The 25,249-nt window shown below is 43.4% G+C and overlaps 1 protein-coding gene across 5 annotated transcripts in view; it reads right to left on the reverse strand.

The window, feature by feature from the left end:
* The window catches only part of prkg1b (protein kinase cGMP-dependent 1b), a 724,128-nt gene that overhangs the window by 413,534 nt on the left and 285,345 nt on the right, over window positions 1-25,249 (reverse strand). For all 5 annotated transcript variants that reach the window (XM_080205473.1, XM_080205469.1, XM_080205468.1 and 2 more), the window contains exon 3: window positions 18,623-18,736. In XM_080205473.1, the coding sequence (XP_080061599.1) occupies window positions 18,623-18,736 (114 nt within the window). The remainder of the gene's footprint in view (window positions 1-18,622; window positions 18,737-25,249) is intronic.

Genomic DNA, 25,249 nt, shown 5'->3' on the forward strand with positions numbered 1-25,249 from the left:
CATGATTTTGCATCCGCTTTGGCCGCGAGCGCCAACAGCAACATGGGTGCAAAATATTGCGAGATTCGGAAAATAGGAAGCTCGCCAACGAGATCTTGTTTCCCAATTCTCTCCACCAGAGATGTAACGAGATTCCCACTAGGGGAAGTCGGGAATCTCACTTCAGTACATTGAAATTTTGGAATTCCCCCCCTCTTTGAATGGAACTATCATTCTCTACAACCTTACTATGACTGTAACACTACATTCTGCACTCTTCCTTTCCTTCTCTATGAACAGTCTGCTTTGTCTATATAAGCGCACAAGAAACCATACTTTTCACTGTATATTAATACATGTAATAATAAATCAAATCATGATGTCACCTCAGTGAGATTTACAACTGCTTTGTAAAAATGGGAACCAGACGAAGGAAACCCATGGGGAGACAAACAGGTAAATATTACCCCCTGGAGTGGGAGGGAAATGCCCGGGCAGTATCCTGGCATTGGCCCCGGTAAAAAGGCAGTATCGGAGTGCTGGGGACAATAGTGGGGACACCAGGACACAGTACCACAGGGGGAGCTCCATGGGGCAGCAGGGTGGGGGCCCTGTCCTTGTGGGGGTAGGGGAGGGGGTCCCTGCATTGACTCACAGAGTGCGCCCGGATCTTGGCAATTCTGGCTCCTGGCTTCTTCCAGTCCATGCCTCCGGACTGTTACGCACAGAGTACTGGATTATCTGGAGAGAAAAGTCGGTGGTGCAGCTACAGACTGGTTTCTGCCCATTGACTTCATCAAGTTTTGTGATCAGCTGCAGAATTAATACAACTTATAATGGACAGAAGAACTTATCAGCATGCTGCCATCTGACTTTTGAATGAATGTACCATGTGGTAAGTTGATCATTCTCTACATCCTAGCGATGACTGTAACACGACATTCTGCATGCTTTCCTTTCCTTCCCCCCCACGTACTCTATGAATGGTATGTTTTGTCTGTATTTGATTTGACTTGTCACATGTATTAGTAGACAGTGAGAAGCATTGTTTCTTGCGCGCTATACAGACAAAGCATACTGTACATAGAGAAGAAAAGGAGAGCGTGCAGAATGTAGTGTTACAGTCATAGCTAGGGTTTAGAGAAAGGGTCACCTTAGTGCGACATAGGCCCATTCAAAAGTCTGATGGCAGTAAGGAAGAAGCTGTTCACGAGCCGATTGGTACGTGACCTCAGACTTTTGTACATTTTTCCCTAATAGAAGAAGCTGGAAGAGAGAATGTCCGGGTTGCGTAGGATCCTTGATTATGCTGGCTGTTTTTCTGAGGCAGCAGGAAGTGTAGACAGAGTCAATGGATGAGAGATCAGTTTGCATCATGGACTGGGCTTCATTCACAACCCTTTGTCATTTCTTGAGGCCTTGGACAGAGCAGGAGCCATAGCAAGCTGTGATACAGCCAGAAAAGATGCTTTCTGTGGTGCATCTGTAAAAGATAATGAGAGTCATTGTGGATATGCCAAATTTCCTTACTCTGAGAAATTAGAGGTGCTGGTAGATTCTTAACTATAGCGTTGGCATGGAGGGATCAGAGCAGGTGGTTGGTGATCTGAACACAGAAACTTGAAGCTCTTGATCATTTCCACTTCAGCCCGTTGACGTAGAAGGAAAGCACGTCCTCCACCATACTTTCTGAAGTTGACGACTGTCTCCTTCGTTTTGTTGACACTGAGGGAAGGATTATTGTTGCCGCACCAGTTCACCAGATTCTCTATCCCATACCTGTACTCTGTCTCATCATTGTTTGAGATCCAACCCACTATGGTGGTATCATGAGCAAACTTGAAAATCGAGTTAGAGAGGAATTTGGTGACACAGTCATAGGTGTATAAGGAGTAGAGTAGGGGGCTGAGAACAAAGTCTTTTGGGGCACCGGTGTGGATAATGATTGTGGAGGTGATGTGGTCGCTTACCCTTACTGATTGCAGTTTGTAGATTAGGAAGTCTAGGATCCAGTCGCAGAAGGAGGAGCCAAATTCACGGCCACAGAGTTTTGAGATAAGTTTTGTAGGAATAATGGTGCTGAAGACTGAGCTGTTGTCAATAAGTAGGAGTCTGACATAGATGTCATTGTTATCGAGATGTTCCAGGGTTGAGTGCAGGGCCAGGGAGATGGCACGTGCTGTGAAACTTTTGCGACAGGAGGTGAACTGTAATGGATCCAGGTAGTCCGGGAGGCTGGAATTGATTCATGCCACGATTAACCTTTTTGAACTACTTCACAATGATGGATGTCAGAGCCATCAGACGATAGTCATTAAGGCACGCTGGCTTTTCTCTGGTACAGGGATGATGGTCATCTTTTGAAGCAGACAGGGACCTTAGACTGGTGTAAAGAGAGGTTAAAGATGTTTGTGAATACCTCCGCACAGCATCTGAGTGCTCGTCCGGGTATCCCATCCAGGCCAGTCACTTTCCGTGGGTTGACTTTTGAGAGGCTGATCTGAGTCTGCGACAGTGACCTCAGAAAGGGTTTTGACCAAGGCTTCCAGGATGGAGGGCGAGCTCTCGCTGGACTCTTGCTGAAAACGGCCATAGAATGCATTGAGCTCATCAGGGAGACATGCATTGCTGCCAGCGATTTTTACATGACTTCATCTTGTAGCCTGTTACACTGTGCAGACCTTGCCATAGTCGGTGGGGGTCCATGTGGCTAGCCTGGGACTCTAGCTTGGTCTGATACTGTCTGTTGGCACGTTTGATGGATCTCCTTAGACCATATCTGGATTTCTTGTGTATGTCAGACCATCTGACTTGAACGTCTCAGACCAGGACTTCAGCAAGCAGTGGATATCCCTGGTTTCTTGTTGGGAAACACACGGATTTGCTTCTTTGGCGCGCACACACACACACACACACACACACACACACACACACACACACAGTCTTTTACATACTTAGTAATGAAGTCAGTTACTGCAGTGGCATACGCATTCAGGCAGGTCACAGACTTTCAAACAGTGACCATTCCAATGACTTGGAGCAGTCCTGCAGGAAATCATCCGATTCCTCAAACCAAAACTGCATGAGTTTCTCTGCAAGAAACAGTACTTTTCACTCTATCCCAATACACAATAATAAATTAAATCAAATCAAACATTTTGTGGAGTCATAAATGTGTACCAAAAATGTAAATAGTAGAGGGGGCTGTAAAAAGTGGACAGGCTCTGGAGTGAAGGCAGAGAAAGCAGATTTCTGACTGGTTTAAAGTGCCTCAGCATCATTTAAACTTGGACGAACATGACGATCAAACAAGATGACATTGAAATTTTATTGAATCAATGAAAGGACAAGCATGAGGCAGTAACGTTATTCAATCTAAAAAGAATATCGATTGAGTACCACTAAACCCCAGCCATTGTCACCTTCCGTAATTATCTGGCCAAACTTCAACAGAAAAAGGGCAGAATTTTCCCATCCTGCCCATCATCACGGGAATCACAACGGGTGGGACAGAAAATTCGGCAGATCGCGCAAAGATCCGTCAACCTCGGGTGGGAATTTCCAGCCTTGGGCAAGTGTGGCCGGAAAATCCTGGCAACTGAATGTTTGAAAGCTCTATGACCCACCTGAACGCATATGCCACTGCAGTAACTGACTTCATTACTAAGTAAAAGACTGTGTGCACCAAAGAAGCAAATCCGTGTGTTTCCCAGCAAGAAACCAGGGATATCCACTGCTTGCTGAAGTCCTAGTTTGAGACGTTCAAGTCAGGTGGTCTGACGTACACAAGAGATCCAGATATGGTCTAAGGAGATCCATAAAGGATGCCAACAGACAGTACTGGACCAAGCCAGAGTCCCAGGCTAGCCACATGGACCCCCACCGACTATGGCAAGGTCTGCACGATATAACAGGCTACAAGATGAAGTCATGTAAAAATCGTCGGCAGCAATGCACTCCGCCCTGATGAGCTCAATGCGTTCTATGCCTGTTTTGAGTGAGAGATCAGTGAAAGCATGTTCTCCGTCCCGGAAGCCTTAGTCAAAACCTGCACGTACACGGCAAAAAAGTAATTGTCATCAAAATAAAAAGGATGCTGCTGCAATCATTAATCACACAATCAAACTAAATATTGATATCCTCACACAAACTACCCAAAAACATACCACACATTATGGCCCATTATTTTGGTGATAGGCGCAGCGCCCAGCGCCAAATGAACCGACAGAAATTCTATATTAATGAAAGCTTAAACTATTTTGCAGCAACAATGTGCAATCTTCCATGGACAGAAGCATTTTAAGAATGCATCAGTTTTATTGGACTTGGTTTCAAATCAGACTAACACATGCTAAATTTAACGAGAACAAATGTAAAAATTCTGATAATTGAAGGTGTGCCAGGGAAGCTGTTCTACCCTGCCTCAGCTCAGTAGTGAACACACAGGGGATGTTGTGCTGTGATTGCCCATTTCTCCTCTAATTTCTGAAATCCCCATGCAACACACTTGAAAGACCAGAAAATATAAAACAACCATCTCATTCTTCTTCTTCTCCTTCCCCTAAGAAAGCAAAATCTGCTCGTTATTAGAATTTAATTCCCAGTACAAGTATCATATCATCAGGCAGGTTACAGCCTGAGGCTTCACATGGTTTACTCAGGCTATCACTGTGTCATGTTGCAGACACGGGGCCAGATTTTGCTGTCCTGTTTCGTGACTGGAGTCAGGAATCAGAAATAAAATGGCCAATGAGCATCTGAGGCAAAATCCCACTTCCAGTTTATTTTTTAAAAATTTATTTCAGTGTCACAAATAGGTTTACATTAGCACTGCAATGAAGTTACTGTGAAAATCCCCTAGTCGCCACACCCGGGCACTTGTGCAGGCACATTGAGGGAGAATTTAGCATGGCCAATGTGCCTAACCAGCACGTCTTTCGGACTGTGGGAGGAAATTGGAGGACCGGAAGGAAGCCCACGCAGACACAGGGAGAACGTGCAGACTCTGCACAGACAGTACCCAAGTCGGGAATCGAACCCAGGTTCCTGGCGGTATGAGGCATTGTGCCAATGCTCCATTTTCATCTATTTTGGGAATTATAGGAATAGGTGAGGGTGGAGAATCCCACATGCTACTGCTTAGAAGTTGCTGTCAACGAAGAACAGCACAGGAACTGGCCCTTGAAATCACCAAGCCTGTGCTGATTCCTACACCTTACATAGACCTACTACTTGTTGCTTATACGCATTTTCTACCCCTCTGTTCACCTCCCATTCATGTGTCTTTCAAGATACGCCTCGAGTGCTGCTAGGCAGTGCGCTGGCAGTGTGTTCCAGGCATCCACCACTTGAAAAAGATGTATGAAGAACTTTCCCCACACATCTCTCCTACATTTACCCCCTCTCACCTTGAACCGGTGCTCTTTTGTAGTTGAAATTTCCACCTTGGGAAAAAGCCTCTGCATATCTACCCAACTATTCCTCACATAATTTTGTGGAGCTCTGTCAGGCCACCCCGAGCCTCTGTGTTTCCATCGAAAACAATTCAAGATTATCCTCTATTCTGGAAATAATGTTTCTTTTTATTAGAGTCATCCAGGTTTAGAACATGGAAACAGGCCCTATGGCCCAAATTGTTCATGCCACCTGTTTTTTAATGGCTTGCATTGGCACATATCCCTCAATGCCTATCTTACCCATATAACTATCTAAATGCTATTTAAAAGACAGAATCATACCCACAGCTACTACTGCCTCTGGCACCTTGTTCCAGAGGCTCACCACCCTAAATGGGCATTTCAGAGCTCCTGAAATTTTCAGCAAGATGCCTGCATTTTGGGTGTCTTCCTAAAACACATCTGCAGACTGGAAGCTGGAAGAGTGTTAAATGTGATTAAAAATGGTGCTGCCCCCTTTACAGTTCAATATAAAGTGCTGTTGTATCAACAACTGCATCGAGTGACGACAGTGCTGTAACTGGAAGAAGTAGGTGGTGATCATTAATTAAGATGTTTGGCAGGTTGTTATTTCTAACAACTGGAAAATATGTCAAGTGAAAGGATAATATTGTAAAAAGTGGAAAAGCATTTGGATGCATTAGAATACATTATCCACTGGATAAAGTGTTAAGTTAGATTATACAACAGTAATAGGCTAGCCTAGTGTGAAATATAGAGCTAATTTGTTTAAACTCTCCCCTGGTTTTCATTTTTTTCAAAACAGCTCAGTTGTCTTTCGGTCTGTTTGAAAGGCTTGACAGACGTCTGAGCTTTTGGCTGTCTTCAAAGGGCAGATGGAAACTGTACTACAGGATTTGTTTACATAGCTGTCCTGGGGAATGAGAGTTTGAAGACTTGGCTGCCTTGCGAAACACTAATGGATTCTTCACTCCCAGGTTTATTGACATAGTGATCCTAGAGAATGTGCCTTCAAATGCTTTGACATATTTAAGAGCTCTGGAAAAAGATATTGGTTTCAAATCCATTTTCAAGTAATGTTTGTTTTGACTAATGATGTGAAACTGAAATCAAAAACAAAATATTGGAAATACTCAACAGGTGAGGCAGTATCCTTGGACAGAGAAATAGTTAATATTTTATTGATTACCCTTCATCAGAACAAACCACTTCTGTTCTAGACAGCATTATTTTCCCTTTCAGTTGCTGAATTCCTTCCAATAACATTGTTAATGCCTCTGAAGAAAAATAATTACATTGCTTATAGCACAAAACGTGGCCATTTAGCACTCACCAGGCTCTATACAAGATCAATTCAGTTAGTCCCACTCTATGTTCCTGGAAATGTTTTCTCTTAAGGATCTTCTCCAATTCGTTTATGAAGATTGCAACTAAATCTTCCTCTACACCAGGCAATGCACTGTAGGTCCTAACCCCTCACCAAGTAAAGAAGTTTATCTTCATGTCACCATTGGCCCTTCTGTCAATCAACTTAAATCTAAGCACTCTGATTCTCAATCCTTCTCCAGTGTGAATAGTTTTGCTCCATATCTGCTCTACCCAGGCCACTCATGACTTTTAATACCTTCATCAAAATTCCTCTCAACATTCTACGGAGAACAACACAGCTTCTGTAATCATTCCACGTAACTAAGGACCTCTCATCCCTGGAGTCCACTCTTGTAAATTATTTTGGCGTCCTCTCAAAAACCTCCACATTATCCCGAAAGTGTGGTGCCCAGAATTGGACACAATGGGCGGGATTTTCTGGCGTTCCCACTGGTGGGGTCTCCTCATCCCACAGAAGATGAACACCTTGCTGTGGGCTCCCTGGCAGCAGGGGGTGTGAATGCAGTGGCGGGATTGGAATATCGAGCTGGCAGCCAATGGTGGGCCATTTCTGTCACCACAGTACATGATGCAGGTGGTGGCAGGGAACCCTGCCCAATACTCCAGTTGAGGCCCAGTTTTTTTTCCATAAAAGTTCATCGTAACTTCCTTGGCTCTGTATTCTATGCTTCTATTTATAAAGCCCAGGATCCCCTGCACCTTTGTAACCACTTCCCCGACCTGCCCTGCCACCTTCAATAAATGGTGCATACCCAGGCACCTTTGTTCTAGAATCCCTCTCGGAACTGTACGTTTTGGCTTTACGTTGTCTCGCCTCATTCTTCCTGCCAAAAGGTATGACATCCCAATTCTCCACATTGAATGTCATCTGCCATTGGTCTGCCCATTCCACCAAGCAGTGTGCACCTCCCTGAAATCTGGCATTATCCTCCCCACAGTTCATAATACTTCCAAGTGAGTGAATAACATAACTGATGTTCAATAGTTACAAGATCATGTTCACAGATCCTAGTTGGATGGAAAGAGCAAAATCACTGCCCCACTCCCAGCATGGGCTCCTCCACCCCATCAGCGAGGCATCTCACCTCACCGAGCTTCAAGATTTCCCCTTGTACACATTTGTGTAGGTCACGGATGCAGGCTTACATTTTGGGGAGCTGGGATCTGCAAAATTGGCTGGGTTATTAAAAGGGAGGGAAGCTCACGAGTCTTTCATTATTAGAAAGTTCATTGTTTTTCTGCCTTATGCTGTGAGGAAGTATGAACATACAGACCTGAAAGCTCATTCTAAAAGTCCCTCACTTTGCATTAACTCCTTGAAGATCTTATCAAAGGAGGTGCAAGTGAATGAGAATGACAACTACATACGATCCTGACAAGATATTTCCTTGTCTTGCTTTCTACTTGCACTAACTGCTTTTCAATTTTGGAAAAGTTGGTATACATTCCTCGAACTCTGAGCTTAAATTCTCTGGGGAAGTTCGCCAGAGTGCTTGGTGCAACCAACTATGAAGTGCCTCAAGCTGTGATTACACTTGTCCTGGTCTGTTCACTTTGAGAATAAGCTGTAAGAAAAGGAGGATGATTTACAATGCTTCTCTAAGGAAATGCCTACAAAGTGAAATAGGATTACAAAAGGCAAATGTAGAATCTATCCTGGGGATTATAAAAGTGTGTCAGTGTGAGGTGGATAACATTGAATGGAGAAATAATTACTCACTCCTGGAACTCTCCTTTTGAGCTTGCTCTTGCCAACCTCATTCACAGACTGGTAACCCAAAAAACCCATGTCATTGATTGAAGTTCCAATGGTGAGATTAGCCAAATGGGTGAATACCACCTTAAAAGTTCTACATTACCAGGCAATAAATGGAAAAGAAGCTCAGTGCAATCAGGAGAGGTGCTAAAATAAGTAGCCACGTCAGCCATACATGCCTACCCTCTAACCATACAGGACAAAGACAATGTAAATGCCCACCAATTTAAAGTACAAAGGGAACTTTTAACTTTCTTGCAGACAACTATAGAGTATAATTGCAGTCTTGCATAATAATCACTGATTGACACCTGTAATAAATGAAAAACACCCTTCTCGTTGGTTTGCGATGGTTTGGAATACAGGATTTTGTAGTTCCGGACAGTCGGTGATTGCTTAGGGGGCTCAGTTAATTGTTAACATTTTTCTAAATGTGTTCTGCTTACAGGTTAAGGCACTGCACAAAGCTGGGGCCAGTTCAGGACATGTGCCCAGCCAGTTACAGCAGTCCACCCTGCATTAGGAAATGACATGGGTTTTTTGGGTTACCAGTCTGTGAATGAGATTGGCAAGAGAAAGCTCAAAAGGAACGTTCCAGGAGTAAGTAATTATTTCTCCATTCAATGTTATCCACCTCACACCGACACACTTTTATAATCCCCAGGATAGATTCTACATTTGCCTAACAATACCTTTGTAATCTTATTTCACTTTGAAGGCATTTCCTTAGAGAAGCATTGTAAATCATCCTCCTTTTCTTTTCTTACAGCTTATTCTCAAAGTGAACAGACCAGGACAAGTGTAATCACAGCCTGAGGCACTTCATAGTTGGTTGCACCAAGCACTCTGGTGAACCTCCCCAGAGAATTTAAGCTGAGAGTTCGAGGAATGTAAACCAACTTTTCCAAAATTGAAGAGCAGTTAGTGCAAGTAGAAGGGAAGACAAGGAAATACCTTATTAGGATGAGTTCGTACCCTACATATACTACATGAGTGAGAAATTGGTATTCAAAGGGCTTGCCTTCAGAGAATCACAGAATCCGTGCAATACAGAAAGAGGCCATTCGGCCCACTGAAGCTGGAACGACTCTCTGAAAGAGGATCCCGCACAGGACCTCCCCTCTGCCGTAGCCCTGTAACCCTATGTCCAATCCACCTCAGCTGCACATCTTTGGGTTGTGGGAGGAAACCGGATCACCTGGGGGTGGGGGGGACCCTCAAAGACACGGGGAAAATATGCAAACTTCATACAGACAGTCACACCAGGCTGGAATCAAACCCGGGTCCCTGGCGCTGTGAGGTAGCAGTGCTAACCACTGTGCCACCCTCAGCAGGGTGGACGGAGTTTGACAAACACTGTGGAAAAGTAAGAACAAACAGTTTGATAAAGTTGACAGTTCTGATCTGGAAGGGGGAGGGACCTATCCTCGAGTGAAACAGTGTTGTGGTTATAAAGCCAACACCACAGGCCCAGATTTTCACTGTGATGGAGAGGCTCACCATTGTGTCAAAAATGGCCATAAATTCGAAGTCCCTCCCCCGGACACAACATTTCTCATTTTGACAGGTGTAGGACTGGAGTCGGGCTGGGGTTCATGTTTATGGGGTCAGCTGACCAATTAAATCACCAGCTACCTCCACTGGTCAGCGAAATCTGGAGTGTGCAGATTTGACCAGGTAAGAAGGGATCTCAACTTGCTGGATTTATTTTATAACCCATTCGGGAATGGTACTGGAATGGTCTGGGAACACCTTTATGAGAGACGAGGGGAGGCACCTTTTGGGACTGTTGGAAATAAACATGATTGTATATAAGAAGCACATTAAACTAACTGAACTGTGAAAGGATACGAAGCAAGTTAGCCTGGAGAAGGTAAGGACGAAGACTGACGGGTTGGGAGCATGGGTCGGCACTGAGTCAGCATAGAGACTGTAAAGGGTCATGAAGATGTGTGGGGCACAGGGGATATGAGGGGCCATGGGGGTTATGTAGAAGGCCATGAGGTGGCCTAAGTTGACATAACTGCGCTCAGGGAAAGTGTGTGCGTGCGTGCGCGTATAGACAGGCCTTCCAACAAATCCACTTCTATACCTGGAAGCATTCAGACTCATTCTGGGGGCAGCTAGCCTGCCTTTCAATCCAGCATGCCCCCCAGAACATAATCAGAACTGTGGGTGGCCAGAGGCAGAGATCAGAGTCACAGAGCCAGGAGTTTTCCTACCCCTGTGAATGCAATCCCAGAGCCAAAGGCATCAGTGAAATGGCTCCAAACAGTTCTCATTCATACAGTTCCACACCAATCTGTCTATTCTACACTCTCTATGCCTCCCTCCTCCGTGCCCTGCAGGCCTACACCATATACTTTGCATTCACTAATGATTATCATCCCTTGCATGGGATGCCTCATGAGCAGGCTACATTTCTGTAGCAGGCAAGTGAATGATCACAATAGATGATTCACTATTTAACCTTTACTCTACTCTGGAACTTGTAGTTGAGTTTTAAACATCTCAGTTACAAAAGATGTTTAAAACCTTTAAATCACAGAATTGTTAGGCTGCAGAAGGAGGCCATTTGGCTCATCATGTCAGCACCCAAACAAGCATCATCATTTGGTGTCATTGCTCTGCCTTCTCCCCATCCCCCAGAAAATTATTTTGATTCAAATACTCACTTATTGTCCTCATGTGAACCTGCTCCACCACACATCCGAGCACTGCATTCCAGACCGGAACCACTCGCTGTATGAATACATCTTTACTCATATCACATTTGCTTCTTCTGCAAATCACTTTGAATCAATGCCCTCACGTTCTTGATCCTTTTACAAGCGGAAATAGTTTCTTCCTATTCGTTCTATCCAGCCCGCTTATGATTTTGAACATCTCCAACAAATCTCCCCTTAGTCGTCTTCTCTCCAAGGAGAACAGTCCCAATCTCTCCTCATAACTGAAGTTTCTCATTGCTGGAACCACTCTTGTAAACCCCTTCTGCACACAAAGCTTTCATAGCCTTTCTATAGCATGACGCTCAAAACTGTACACAATATTCCAACTGAGGTCTAACTAGTTGTCTTGTATAAGTGCAGCATAAGCTGTTTGCTGTTTTGATCCATGCTGCCTATTAATAAAACAATGCAGACAAGATGGTCTGATGGTGAAGGAATATGGTAAGTGTCAACAATCTAGATGATATTTTTATGGGGCAGAAACTATGTGAACCCGTGGAGGATCATCGCTTTCTGTTCCGAACGCATTTGGGTTGACATGTGGATTCCGGCAGCTCATCCCTGTACTGTTAGGAATGGGTTAACAGACCTTCCAATTAAGTCCTAATTTAACGTCAATTGTTCAGTAGAATTCACTGATATATAAAGGGGCCACAGATGGCACTGTTTGTTGAAGGAGAATTGTGTGTGGAGTTCGAGCAAAGAAATAAAGGTAGTTTATGAAGAAGCAGAACGTGTGTCTTCTTCACTGAATACAACTGAGAGGTTCAAACATATACCACCATGAACCTTTAGCACATTCTCAGCAATGCAACATGCAAGGCAATTATCGAGATTTCAGTAAAGTCTCACTGAGCGAGCTGGGGGGATTGAGCAAACATGGGGGGAAAGAAAAAACATGCCAGATTCTTGAAGCAGAAGTAGACAAACGACCACTGCCAAAAATCTGTCAAAGCTAATTCGACCAACCTTGTCTGATGAATGAGACCCAAGTAGGCCAGGTCCGTTGAGCAAGGCACGTGGCCACTTTATAAGGGACAAACGCTTGCTGAGCTTAGCCTTGTTTGACAACAGGTAACTTGATTTAACTACTGAAATGTAGATGGAGCTTACTTGTGGCACTGTCAGCTTCCTACTGCAAAATTTGGCACCCTACAAGTTGAGTGCACCCAATGTTGTGCTCTACATGCGTCACCAGTAATACTCCATATTGCTGGCAGAGGCTTGTGACATTGAGACTTGGACCCAAAGCCTGCTTTAAATCAGCCAAACATTCAGGTGCTGATCATCACAGTATTCACAATGCAACAGTCATTCCAGTGTCTACACAAATTGCATTTCACAGCCAGACATAGAAGAATTCCCTAACTAATTCATAGGACAATTTCCAACTTACAAGCTAATGGACCAGATCTTGCTGGATCTGGGCACCTCATGGCGAATGCCATTTTTGGCAGCTCAGCTCCCAAAACTTTTACCCTTTAAATTGCTAGCGGTGCAAGTTAAGCATGGCAAAGGGTGATGGGGCATTTGGGGTTTATATCAACAGGAGGAGGGGGGAACCAATAATATTTCACCTTAAACACTGAAATTTAAATTTGGATACAGAAACAGAGGAACAAGGAAAAGAAAGGTGAACTTCAGTCAAATCAGTAAGAGAGAGTGCAAAATAAATAATGGATTGAGAGAGAAGCAAAATGCGACCGAGCAGGACAAGAGAATATATAATATTTTACACTTCCTATTAAACCTGATGAGGGGCATAGATCAGCTAGATAGTCAATATATTTTCCCAAAGGTAGGGAGTCTAAAACTAGAGGGTGTAGGTTTAAGGTGAGAGGGGAGAAATAAAAAGGGGTCAGAGGGGTAGTTTTTTCTCCCCCACACAGAAGGTGGCAAGTGTCTGGAATAAGCCGCCAGAGGTAGTAGTAGAGGTGGGTAAAATTTTGTCTTTTAAAAAGCATTTAGAGAGTTAAATGGGTAAGATGAGTATAGGGGGATATGGGCCATACATGGGCAATTGGGACTAGCTTCGGGGTTTAAAAAAAAAGGTGGTATGGACAAGTTGGGCCAAAGGGCCTGTTCTCATGCTGTAAACTTTCAATATCTCTAAGAATAGTTTACTGTCTGCAAGAACGAGACACCAGTTTAATTTGTTCCCTTTCTGGGTCAGAGAGATAACTCGAGCAATGCCAGTCAATCAGCACATTGTTAACAGGGCAGTCACGACATTAAACATCAGCCCTGGCTTTCTATGGTGAGTTCAATGGGAAATTTATGTATAAATCCAGCAACTTCTTAAAACTAATGGGGTGGCAAGGGCAAGATACCATCTGTGTGTACGATGAGCACCAGCAGATTCATAACTCACTGCATATCCTTTCTTTGCCTGAGCATGCTGGGCAGTGTATCATAAATAGCTGCATGCCTCATTATTCTTCCAGGAAGGTTCAAGCCATCATTTTAGATCCTACAGACTGGGCTGATTTGACAGTCAGTAGCTCCAACTAGCAACAGCACTGACAGGTAGCATGGGACACGAAACCAAAAGTATACTATGCTTGACCTTACTTCCATTGGATAAATGGCTGGGAGATCACAATCTGTCAATTTGCTTCTCATTCCTCTGTCAAGATTGGCATGAACCTGGTGTTATATTTAATTTAGAACATTCCAAATTTGACAGCTAAAAGTCTTACAGGGCATTGGAGCAAATGACCTACTGTGACTTTTGGGAGAAATAAAACTATTCTTCAACCTGCCTATATTACCAGTTACCACATTTACTCTTTCACTATCAAGGATGTCAAAACACTGAGGTCTTGAAAAGGTGCTATGTAAATGCAAGTGTTTCTTCTTTGCTACCATTTAACTGATAGATTTTTTTCAAATAAATTGATTAGAGATATAATCATTAGACCATTTGATGAATTATTTGTATGATTAATGTATTTCCCACTTGAAACAAATGCAGCAATTTTCTAACATATTTAATAATCTAAATTAAAATCAGTAATGTTTTAATTTGACTTGGATACCATTACAACTTAACTTAGAATTCCTACAGTACAGAATCGACCATCTGGCCCATCGAGTCTGCACTGACTCTGACAAGAGCATCTTATCCTCTCTCCCCGTAACCCCACCCATTGCCATGGCTTTTCCACCTAACCTATGTACCTTGGAAGCGCGAAGGGGCAATTTTAGCATGGCCAATCCACCTAACCTGCACATCTTTGGACAGTGGGAGGAAACTGGAGCTGCCGGGAGAAACTCGCACAGACACAGAGAAAACGTGTGAATTCCACACAGTCACGCAAGGCCAGAATTGAACTCATGTCCCTGGAGCTATGAGGCAGCAGTGCTAACCACAATGCCACATGTGCCTTATGAAAATGCTGCAAATATTCCAAATGTTTCAACGTACGCAAAATGAATGCATTCCAATAGACAGTAAAAGTAGGTTTCTTTTTCAAGCATTGCATTAAAATGCTCCTTCTGCCTGCAGGTTTTGAAGGTAAAAAATATGGAAATTATAGCAGTCTCATGGCATTGCATTGAAGTTCATTAAGTATTATGATCTTGGCTTTGGGAATGTTTGCGGCAGAATGAGCAGAGCTGCCAGTATGAATCGGAATGAGATTTCGAGTTACATGTTGCACTCACACAGACACAGCATCAGGCAAAAATCGAACTGTTCTCCTGCTTTTCATCTTTCAGACTGTCTAGAGAGCACGGACCACACAGATCAACATCAGCTCAGGTTGCCAGCTTGTACAATGAGGGCCATAAAAAGCCCCGAAAGCCATAATGGAAGTTGTCAAAATTCTCACGCGTGCAACTCTCTGGACTCTGTAAACCGACTGGTTCAACTGCAAATCACTCCAAGCATTTCAATCCAGCAATGTGCACAGCGGCGACTGTTTTTCACAATGTGGGTGGCCCTCAGGAAAACCAACTTAGTCGGGGATTCCATGCACACTCACTCGCACACACACACCACGCTGAGCACAACAAACAGCAAGAAAACAGAAAAAGGGCAAAGAGTACAGATCAGTAAAAAAAAAATTTTAAATATGCAAGATAAAAAAGTTGGCAACTCTATAGCTTTACATAGGCATTTGAGTGCAGGCAGCATGACTGGATAATCATCTCAACTTTCCCCAGTTTGTATGTAAGAATATAGGATGGAAGTGTGAGAGGCAGTTCCTGGTGGTATTGTTGTTGAACTACTAATGCAGGATCCAGGTTCAAACCCCACCACAATAGATGGTGACATTTGAATTCAATAAAAACCTGAAATGAAAAGTCTACTCATGACTGTGAAACCATTGTCGATTGTTCTAAGAATTCATCTGGTTCACTCATACCCTATAGGGAAGGAAATCTGGTCTGGCCTATATGTGACTCCAGATCCACAGCAGTATGGTCGACTCTCAAGTGCCCTCAGGGCTGGACACACAGTGACGCCCATATCCCATGAACAATTGAGAGAGAATGGGCCATTTAGCCCCTCAAACCTGTTCAGCCATTCAATGAGATCACGGTTAATCAGTAACCTGGCTCCATATACTCGTCTTTGTCCCGTGAACCTTAATACTTTCAGATAGCTCATAATCTAACAGTCTCTGGTTCAAAATTAACAACTGATCTAGCATGAAAACATTTAATGAAATGCTGGTATTTACTTCACGAGGACCTGAATACAAATCATTCTTCAGCTTCGCAAAGTCCTATCAACACGTTCTATACATAGTTTGAAGGTAGCAATCCTCAGCCATGCTTCCCATTCTATTATCTCATAATTTCTATTTTATGATTTTCTGTATGTCTTATTTCAATTCAAGCTCAAAATTGAAACAATTCATCTATTCAATACATTAAGCATTTATTCAACTACTAATTGCCTGAATATTAAGCTTTTTTTAAGTTTATTTATTAGTGTAACAAGTAGGCTTACATCAACACCGTAATGAAGTTACTGCGAAAATTCCCCAGACGCCACACTCCAGCACCTGCTCGGGTACACTGAGGGAAAACTTAGCATGCCCAATGCACCTAATCACGTCTTTCAGACTGTACGACAAAACCAGAGCACCCGGAGGAAACCCACGCAGACACGTGCCATCTCTGCATAGACAGTGATCCATGTCGGGAATTGAACCTGTGTCCCTGGCGCTGTGAGGCAGCACTGCTAATCACTGCGCTACCGTGCTGCCTTTAACATAGGAGTGGGAGTAGGCCCCTCAAACTTACTCCACCATTCAGCTAGATCATGGCTAAACAACTTCCACCTCAACACCATTTTACCCTTGGTATCTTTAATATTTAGAAATCTATTGATCTCTGTCATGTACATAGACAGTGACTGAGCCTCCGTAGCCCTCAGATAGACAATTCCAAAGATTTGCCACCCTCTGAGTGAAAGAGATTCCTGCTCATCTTAGTCCAAAATGACCTATTATCCTGAGACTCTGTTCCCTGGTTCTAGACCCCCACTAAGAAGTCTCACAACACCAGGTTAGAGTCCAATCAGTTTTTTTGATAATTTTCTCACAAGCTTTCGGAAATGGTGTTTGGAAAACGAACACCGTTTCCGAAAGCTTGTGAGATTACTATCAAATAAACTGGTTGGACTCTAACCTGGTGTTGTGAGACTTCTTACTGTGTTTACCCCAGTCCAACCCCGGCATCTCTACATCTGGACCCCCAGCCAGGGACAACAGCTTTCCTGCATCTACCCTGTCAAGCCCTGCAAGAATTATGCACACTTCAAATGAGATCAAGTCTCATTCTTCTAAACACTAGAGAATACAAGCCCAGTCTCCTCAAAGCCTCCTCACCTCACTCTCTCTGGTTAATTTGACAGCAATAAGTCGGGGGAATGAGATGTGTGACTAGCATTCCAAACAGATTTTGAGTGGGAAGTTCGGGTGTATGGTCAGAATTTTACAGCCATTCACACCGGCGGGATTTTCTCATCCTGTTGCGCTGAATGGAGATTTGGCTGGTGCCAAATTCTCTGACACTGCTGCGGGCAGGAGTGTGGCAGGAACGACCGCAAGATCGCACCCATGGTACACACTCACCCTTCAAACAGAGTCTTTAACACTCCTTTTCCAGTTCTATAAGAATACCGACATGAGCAAAGTTATCCTTCATCAGGAAACAGTGTCACTTACTCATCCCTGACCAAGCACTAGCACAGACACTGGCATCCCAATGACTCACCTACTTGAAATGAAGGTGATGCAACAAGTACAGGGGGGAGGTAATACTGACCAAAAAAGGACAAGGGTTTAATATCCAGTGTGTCAGCATTCATCGTAGATGCCCAAAAGAACATTAACTAGTTTGTTCTTGCAGTCGTTAGCCTGTAACTGCTGCATGAGATATTGGCTCGAGTGGCACAAATTTGTTTTCAACTCTGGTTGAGGATAACTATTGGATCTCTTCCATGTTGGCAGGTCTTCTTTTCTTCCTCCCCAACAAAGCTAAAAACCTGCCTCCAAAAGTAGCTCCATAAACAGCGCTCCTGTACATGGTCACATCTCTTACCACAAAGATGAAGACTCAGAAGGACAGGTAGGTTGATGAGGATTAGGTCAAGTGTGTTATTTCACCACCTGAAGTCAACCTAAGCTGTTAGCCATACCCCTTAAGGCTCAGTCTGCGATGGGACTACCAAAACATTATTTGTGGTGAACTTTGTATAAATTATTTTCTACTGCACAAGACAACGGAAACTTCGATCGTAGTAGTGCTGGAGAGTGAGCACGGGAGATTGAGCACAGGAGAGTGAGCATTTCAACAATGTTACATTAAACTCGAGGGAAAAACATCTTTTTCAGCTAGTGCTGTTTCCAAAAAGACTTCTCGGCATAATATAAAATCTCGTAATTTATACAGCAAAATTAAAAACCACTATTAAAACGACAATGTGCAGCAGTTACAATTTAAAGATAACCTTATTAGAGGCGGCAATCACGTTATTACTTGCCAATTGCTGCAAATAATTGTTCAAACTCAAGGCTTGTGGAACAAATGATCCTTCTAATTTGAAATGGAGGACTTAGGGTTATAGTTCCAAGGAAATCCATTCTCCCCAGTGCCTCAAATAAAAATTAGAAAGCCTAATTAACTGTGTCTTCATGTACGCACATTAAGTCCAAGTGGATAATTACAATTGCATATAAAGCATGACCCATCCAGTGGACTGGGGAGAATTGTGTTCAATTCAGCTTGGAACGTTGCACATTTGTACAATTTTCCTGGGCCACGTAACGAGAAATTAGCAAAGCTGTGTGCAATTAGAATGTGATCACATAGTCAGCACGTTAAGAGGAGCTTACTTTTCACCGTGGCAGTCCTGGTGCAGTTATACAGAATGGCCAGTTCGCCGAAAACCTTGCCGGGCCCCATGGTGCACAGCTTAACTCCTTCTTTCGTCACTTCAACCTTGCCCTCTGGAAGAAAAAGACAAAGCACACACTGTTGTTTCCTGCTTTATCTGAACACGATTCAAAGTATTTCAAATGAGAGCGTAAACCACACAAGGTTCAATTTCCCAATTCTCCACTCCAGCGCGGGCTCAGAATATATTACAAAATTGCAAATGCACAATACACAATTCTGTCCCATAAATGCAGCAATGTAACACTGACCCCAGCTTTCAGATAGCCTCTTGTATATTACTATGTATTTTTGCATTGTATAAATCCGTAGGCTTTTATTCTACCAAATTTTACACACAAAACATGTCTGCACGCACAATACATGGCTACATTTATTGAGTTCTTGGAAACACACTGGAGACAGTACAAATATTCATAACACGATTCATAATTGTCATTTTTCACAAGAAAGGCTTCAAGGTTCTATGTACACACATAACGATTCATTTGTCTCTGTATTATCACAAAGCTATGTAACCAAAATAGCTCTCTTTTCATTATGGATGGCTCCTGACTTATCTCTGTTCAAACTTGCCTGTTGCAAATAGGCAAAAGGCACATCATTTGAGAATAGCAACAATCTTCAACTCAAGCTATCTGACATGCACGTTTTAAAGTTTAAGAAAGAATATTTTAACACCAATCAAATCATCTTGCTACTGAACGAGACTACTGATGAGTGGAAAAAGTCCAACCAGTCCTCACTGTATGAGGAAACTCACCAGCCGGTTGCACGTTATATTACAAAGTTTTTCATAGATTCCTACAGTGCAGAAGGAGGCCATTCGGCTCATCAGGTCTGCACCAACCACAATCCCACCCAGGCCCTATCCCCATAACCCCACGCATTTACCCTAGCTAGTCCCCCTCACACTAAGGGGCAATTTAGCATGGTCAATCCACCTAATCTGCATATCTGTGCGCAGTGGGAGGAAACCAGAGCGTCCGGAGGAAATCCACACAGACACGGGGAGAATGTGTCAACTCCACACAGACAGTGAACCAAGTGTTTCAAAAATCTGCAACACTTTCAACTGAATCACATTCTTGCAGACAGTGTTCTGGAAGAAATGGTACTGAAAATGCACGGTCATCCGAACAAACCCTAGCCCACCATCACTTCAGTGAAAATTCCACAGAATGCAGAGAAACTTGGCCAGGAGCCTGAATACTGGGTCCAGAACAGCATCTATGAACAGAGGATTAGCTTTGCGATGTTGGAGCCTCTGACCATTCTTGCCAGGCCATTGCATTGCAAAAACTCTCTCTCAAATTATTCTCAATGCCTTCAAGTGGGACCCACACCTGGCGACATCAACGTAATGGTCAACCAAAGGACAGATTTGGGGTCACTGTTTATTGGTTGAAGCAGCCCCCTTTTGTATGACATTACAGCCTTTTGGCATGGCCATAGAGTCTCCACAGCGCAGAAGGGGGCCCATTCAGCCTGAAGTGACAACAATTCCACCCAGGCCTTATTCCCCATAACCCCATGGATTTACCCTGCTGGGTCCCTTGGCACTAAAATGCAATTTACCATGACCTATCCACCTCACCTGCACATCTTTGGACAGAGAGGAAACAGGAGTACCCGGGGGATTTTGATGCGGAGAAACTACGGAAGAGCTTCAATTTCCAGCCTGTCCTCTATCAGCTGAAAGGCTGTGGCCAGAGGGAGAAATTAGCCCAAATTTCTGAGTCCCTATCACACACTTAGTGACCACTACTGTATAGGACGCACATGTGGATGGAGTAAGAACTATCATTCACTGTAGGAAGAATGACCCCTTCACAAAGGGTTTCAAGTGACAGTGGAACCAGACAGCAAGATCGATATGTACCTTCAGAAAGCAAACTAATGGAAAGGAAAAATATATGAAAGAAACATGAAGGTTTCCTGTGGAATTGAGCACCAAATGTCAAACACTGGAGTTCAGCTCCGACTGTTTACCAGAGTCCCGCTTTCATCTAATTCATCACTGTCGAACCAAATCAGTTCAAGTCACAAAGTAGATCTTACAGCTGATATTTCTCACTGATGTAATAAGCCAGAAATTCCTTCAGATCCATGTTTAGACCTGAAGTGGGAAGCACGTGGGACGCTCTTCCCAACCGGAAGGCCCAAGGTCAGCCTGAAATTTGTTCCAGTGGCCCTCACTGTAATTTATTAGCTGTCAGCTTCTGGCAAACTGGCCGTTTTGAAGAAAAAGAACATGGTACTCCTTCCATGACAGGAAACATTGGGAAGGGCGGGGGGGGTGTCGAGGGGAGGTGAGTGGTTTGGAATGATGAGGGAGGGAGGGAGGGAGGGAGGGAGGAGCGGACAGCGGAGTCAGGAAAACATTCCAGCTCCTCCTAGATCCAAAGCAACAATTTCTACAATTTATTTTCTTTACTGGGTCACTGGACAATATGAAGCAGAGTTCCCCACTGATGCCCCAATCGAAACATTCGCATAGAGGTGAATCCTTGTAAAATTGTCTGGATGCCATCAGGAGGACCAAGAGATTAAGAGGGGGAAATTGGAGTATGAAGTAAACCTGCAAGTAACATAAAAGCAGACCGTAAAAACTTCTATAAATATTGCAGATTCCTACAATGCAGAAGGAGGCCATTCAGTCCATTGAGTCTGAACTGACCACAATCCCACCCAAGCCCTGTCCCCATGCATTTACCCGAGCTAGTCTCCCTGACACTAAGTGGCAATTTAGCACGGCCAATCCACCTAAATGAACACAATTTTGGAGGAAACCAGAGCACCAGGAGGAAACCCACACAGACACAGGGAGAATGTGTAAACATAACACAGTGTCCCAAGCCGGGAATCGAAGCTGGGTCTCTGGTGCTGTGAGGCAGCAGTGCTAACCACTGTGCCGCCCCCTATATGTAAATATGTTAAAAGAAAAATATTAGCGAAGACAAATGCAGGTACCTTACAGTCTGAAATCGGAGAATTTATTATAGAAAAGCAGGAAATAGCAGAACAATTAAACAGCTTTAGTTTAGGTCTTCATGGAAAAAGACAACTGCCCAGAAATGCTAAGAAACCAAGGATTAGTGAGAAAGAGGAAGTGAAGTGTTACTAAAATAAAAGTGTGCGAGAAATTAATGGGATTGAAAGCTGATAAATCCCCAGGGCTTGTTAATCTATATCCCAGGCTACTAAAAGATGCGGACATGGAAATAGTGGATGCGTTGGTTGTTATCTAGCAAAATTCTGCAGATTCTGGAACAGTCACAGCAGACTGGAGGGTGACAAATGTAACCCCACTATATAAAAAAGGGAGTAAACAAGGAATTACAGACTGGTTAGCCCAACATGAGTAGTAGGGAAAATGTGAGTTGATTGTAAAGGTTACGATAATCGGGCACTTAGGAAATGTATGTAGGATTAGACAAAGCCAACATTGATTTATGAAAATCCGTAGGAATCAGCGCTTCGGCCCAGCCATTCACAACATACAGCAATGATTTGAATGAGGGAATCAAAAGTAATATTTCCAAGTTTGCTGATTACCCAAAACTTGGTGAGAACGTGAGTGGAGAAGAGGATGGAAAGAGGCTTGAAGACGAATTAGATAACTTGAGTAAATGGACTGATACATGGCAGATTCAGTAATAATGTGGATAAAATGTGAAGTTATCTAATTCAGTAGGAGAAGCTGAACAAAAAAGTATTAGTTAAATGGTGATAGATTAGAAAATGTTGATGTCCAAGGAACCTGAGTGACAGTACACCAGTCACTGAAAGCAAACACGTAGGTGCAGCAAGCAGTTAAGAAAAGCAAAATGGTATATTGCAAGAGGATTTCAGTACAGGAGTAACGTATTATTGTTGCAGCTGGTCAGGGCCTTAGTGAGACCACGCCTGGAGTATTGTGTGCGGTTTTAGTCTCCTTATCTCAGAAAGGATACACTTGCCATAGAGAAAGCGCAGCAAGGATTCACCACACTGATATCTGGGATAACAGGATTGCCATAGGAGGAGTGATTGGTTCAACTAGGCCTCTGTAAACTGGTGGTTAGAAGAATGAGGGGGTAACTAAATGAAATACAAGATTGGAACAGGGCTTTGAATTTTGGTGTGGCCATAGCTGGAGTACTGTGTGCAGTTCTGGTCACCACATTACAGGAAGGTTGTGATTGCATTGGAAGGGGTGTAGAAGAAATCCACCAGGATGTCATCTGGGATGGAACATTAAAGTTATGGAGAGAGGTTGGATACGCTTGGGTTGTTTTCTGTGCCATGATGTGGGGATACTAGCGTTGGAATGGGGTAAACACACTAAGAGTTGTTTTCTATGCCACAGTGAAGACTAAGGGGTGGCCTGGTAGAGATGTTCAAGATTATGAGGGGCACAGAATCCCTACAGTTCAGAAGGAGGCCATTTGGCCCATTGATTCTACAATACCAATCGCACCCAGGCCCAATTTCTGTAACCCCACACATTTGCCCTGCTAATCCCCCTGACATTAAAGGGGCAAATTAATATGGCCAATCTACCTAACCCATGGGACTGTGGGAGGAAATCCACACTGACTGTGACTCGAAGCAGGAACTAAGCCACTGTGCCACCCCATCACATCATAACGTTTAAGGTTATGGGCCAAGTGGGGTTAGGCGGGCAAGTTAGGGCCTTTCATGCATCAGTGCAAACTCAACAGGCCAAAGGGCCCTCTTCTGCACTGTAGTATTCTGTTGTTCTGTGACAGAATGCAGGGATGATGTTTCCTGAGGTTGGAGGTGGGGTCTAGAACAGGGGGTCACAGTCACAGGATGTGGGGTAGGCCAATTAAGATTGAGGGAGAAAACATCTCCACTCAAAATTCTACAGCTTCACTATCCTCTATCATAGAAGGCTGCGGAGACAAAGTCATTGAACGTATTTAAAAGGAAGAAGTCTCGAGACTTCTTTGTTTGATAATTAGAACTGGGGAAAAAATGACTGTGTGAGGCAGTTGATGACATGATGAAACCTCCAAGAATATGTTCGAGCAGAGTTGGTCATTCTAGAAAAGGTCAAAGATTATCCAAATTCAGCAAACAGGTCAGAAACAGCTGTTAACGCCTTCATTTCTCAGGAACCTAACAGAGAATCTTTCCAACACAATGCAGAGTCCGAACCTAAAATTAGCCCACGCTGTTGGCACTTTGATTCCAGCTTGAGTCACTGTGTCTGCGTGGGTTTCCTCCAGGTGCTCTGGTTTTCTCCCACACTCCAAAGATGTGCAGGTTAGGTGGATTGCTATGCTAAATTGCCTCTTAGAGTCCAGAGATATGTAGGTCAGATGGATTAGCCCTGGAGAATGTATGGGACCTCCATGAGCTGAACAGTCTCCTTCTGTAGGGATTTTCTGATTCTACGATAAAACAGGCAGAACGAATCTAATTTTTATCTCAATATTTCTAAAACTATTTGTAAAATTTGACAACCAGCCAGCAATTCTGTTATCTTTTCCCCCCCTCTTCCAAAATGCCTTTGTGGTGTGCATAGTTTGATGTGTTAAAGTAGGAACATCAACAACTACATACGAGGTGTGGACTACCAGAAAGAAAAGTCTTCCAATTACCATCTCCCAATCATTTGTGCTTCCTAAATCTCTTGACTTCTTTACCCCTTCAGCCTGGGTGTACTAATTCCTTGCAAACTCCTCACTAATGACAGTTCATGCCTCTGTCTGAGTAACGTACTCAATTGCTGTATCCTTCTATTCCTCATCCTCCATGATTCATTAACACACAGTAACCTTTCAATAGACTTCCTCCAATCCTAGTAGCTCTTCTCCAACTACAGACACTAAAAGGAGAGGCCCCTCGATGAGCACTTCTTTTACAGGTCTTACTTTCACTTTGGTTGCAAAAACCGGGGGAAACGGAAACAAAATCAACTTAGAACAAGGACACAACTTATGTGCCTTTCTCTCCCCTGCCCCCTCCCCCCATTTAAGGAATGTATCCATTTAACATTGCTCTCCACCAATTCTGAGCTTCAACTGTTCATTCCTTCAATTTTAAACTTAAGAAAACATCCATTTTGACTCTCTCTCTCAACCTCACCTTTTCTTTGTATTACAGTGCTTCAGATAATCAGAACTTAAACAATGGAAAAATGGACCACTGTTGTTGTGAAATGTCATATTTTAAAAGAAAAGTTAAATAGTGGGCCAGAGTACTTTCAGAAAATATTTCAAACAATCATTGTGTCAACAACCTTGTCAGATGATTGAATAAAGGGGTGTTGAGATATATTCTCACTATAAAATACACTTAGATTATAATTAGACAGTGAAACAGTCCATTGCAGTGCCATCTGCAGGACTAGCTGGTACCACAAGCATAGAAATCAGACGAGCACACATTTAACCACAGAATTGTTACAGTGCAAAGAAATCATTTGGCCTATGTCTGCCCTGGCTCTCTTAGCACTATTCTCCCAGTCTCTCCCCATACTCATTCTTCATTTTAGGGTACCAGTCTCATTCAGCCTGCCTCCCTTCAGGACAGTGTCCTCAGCTGCTTCATCA

The sequence above is a fragment of the Carcharhinus amblyrhynchos genome, chromosome 17 (genome assembly GCF_965287045.1).
Source record: "Carcharhinus amblyrhynchos chromosome 17, sCarAmb.v2.hapA, whole genome shotgun sequence".
NCBI classification, from domain to species: domain Eukaryota; kingdom Metazoa; phylum Chordata; class Chondrichthyes; order Carcharhiniformes; family Carcharhinidae; genus Carcharhinus; species Carcharhinus amblyrhynchos.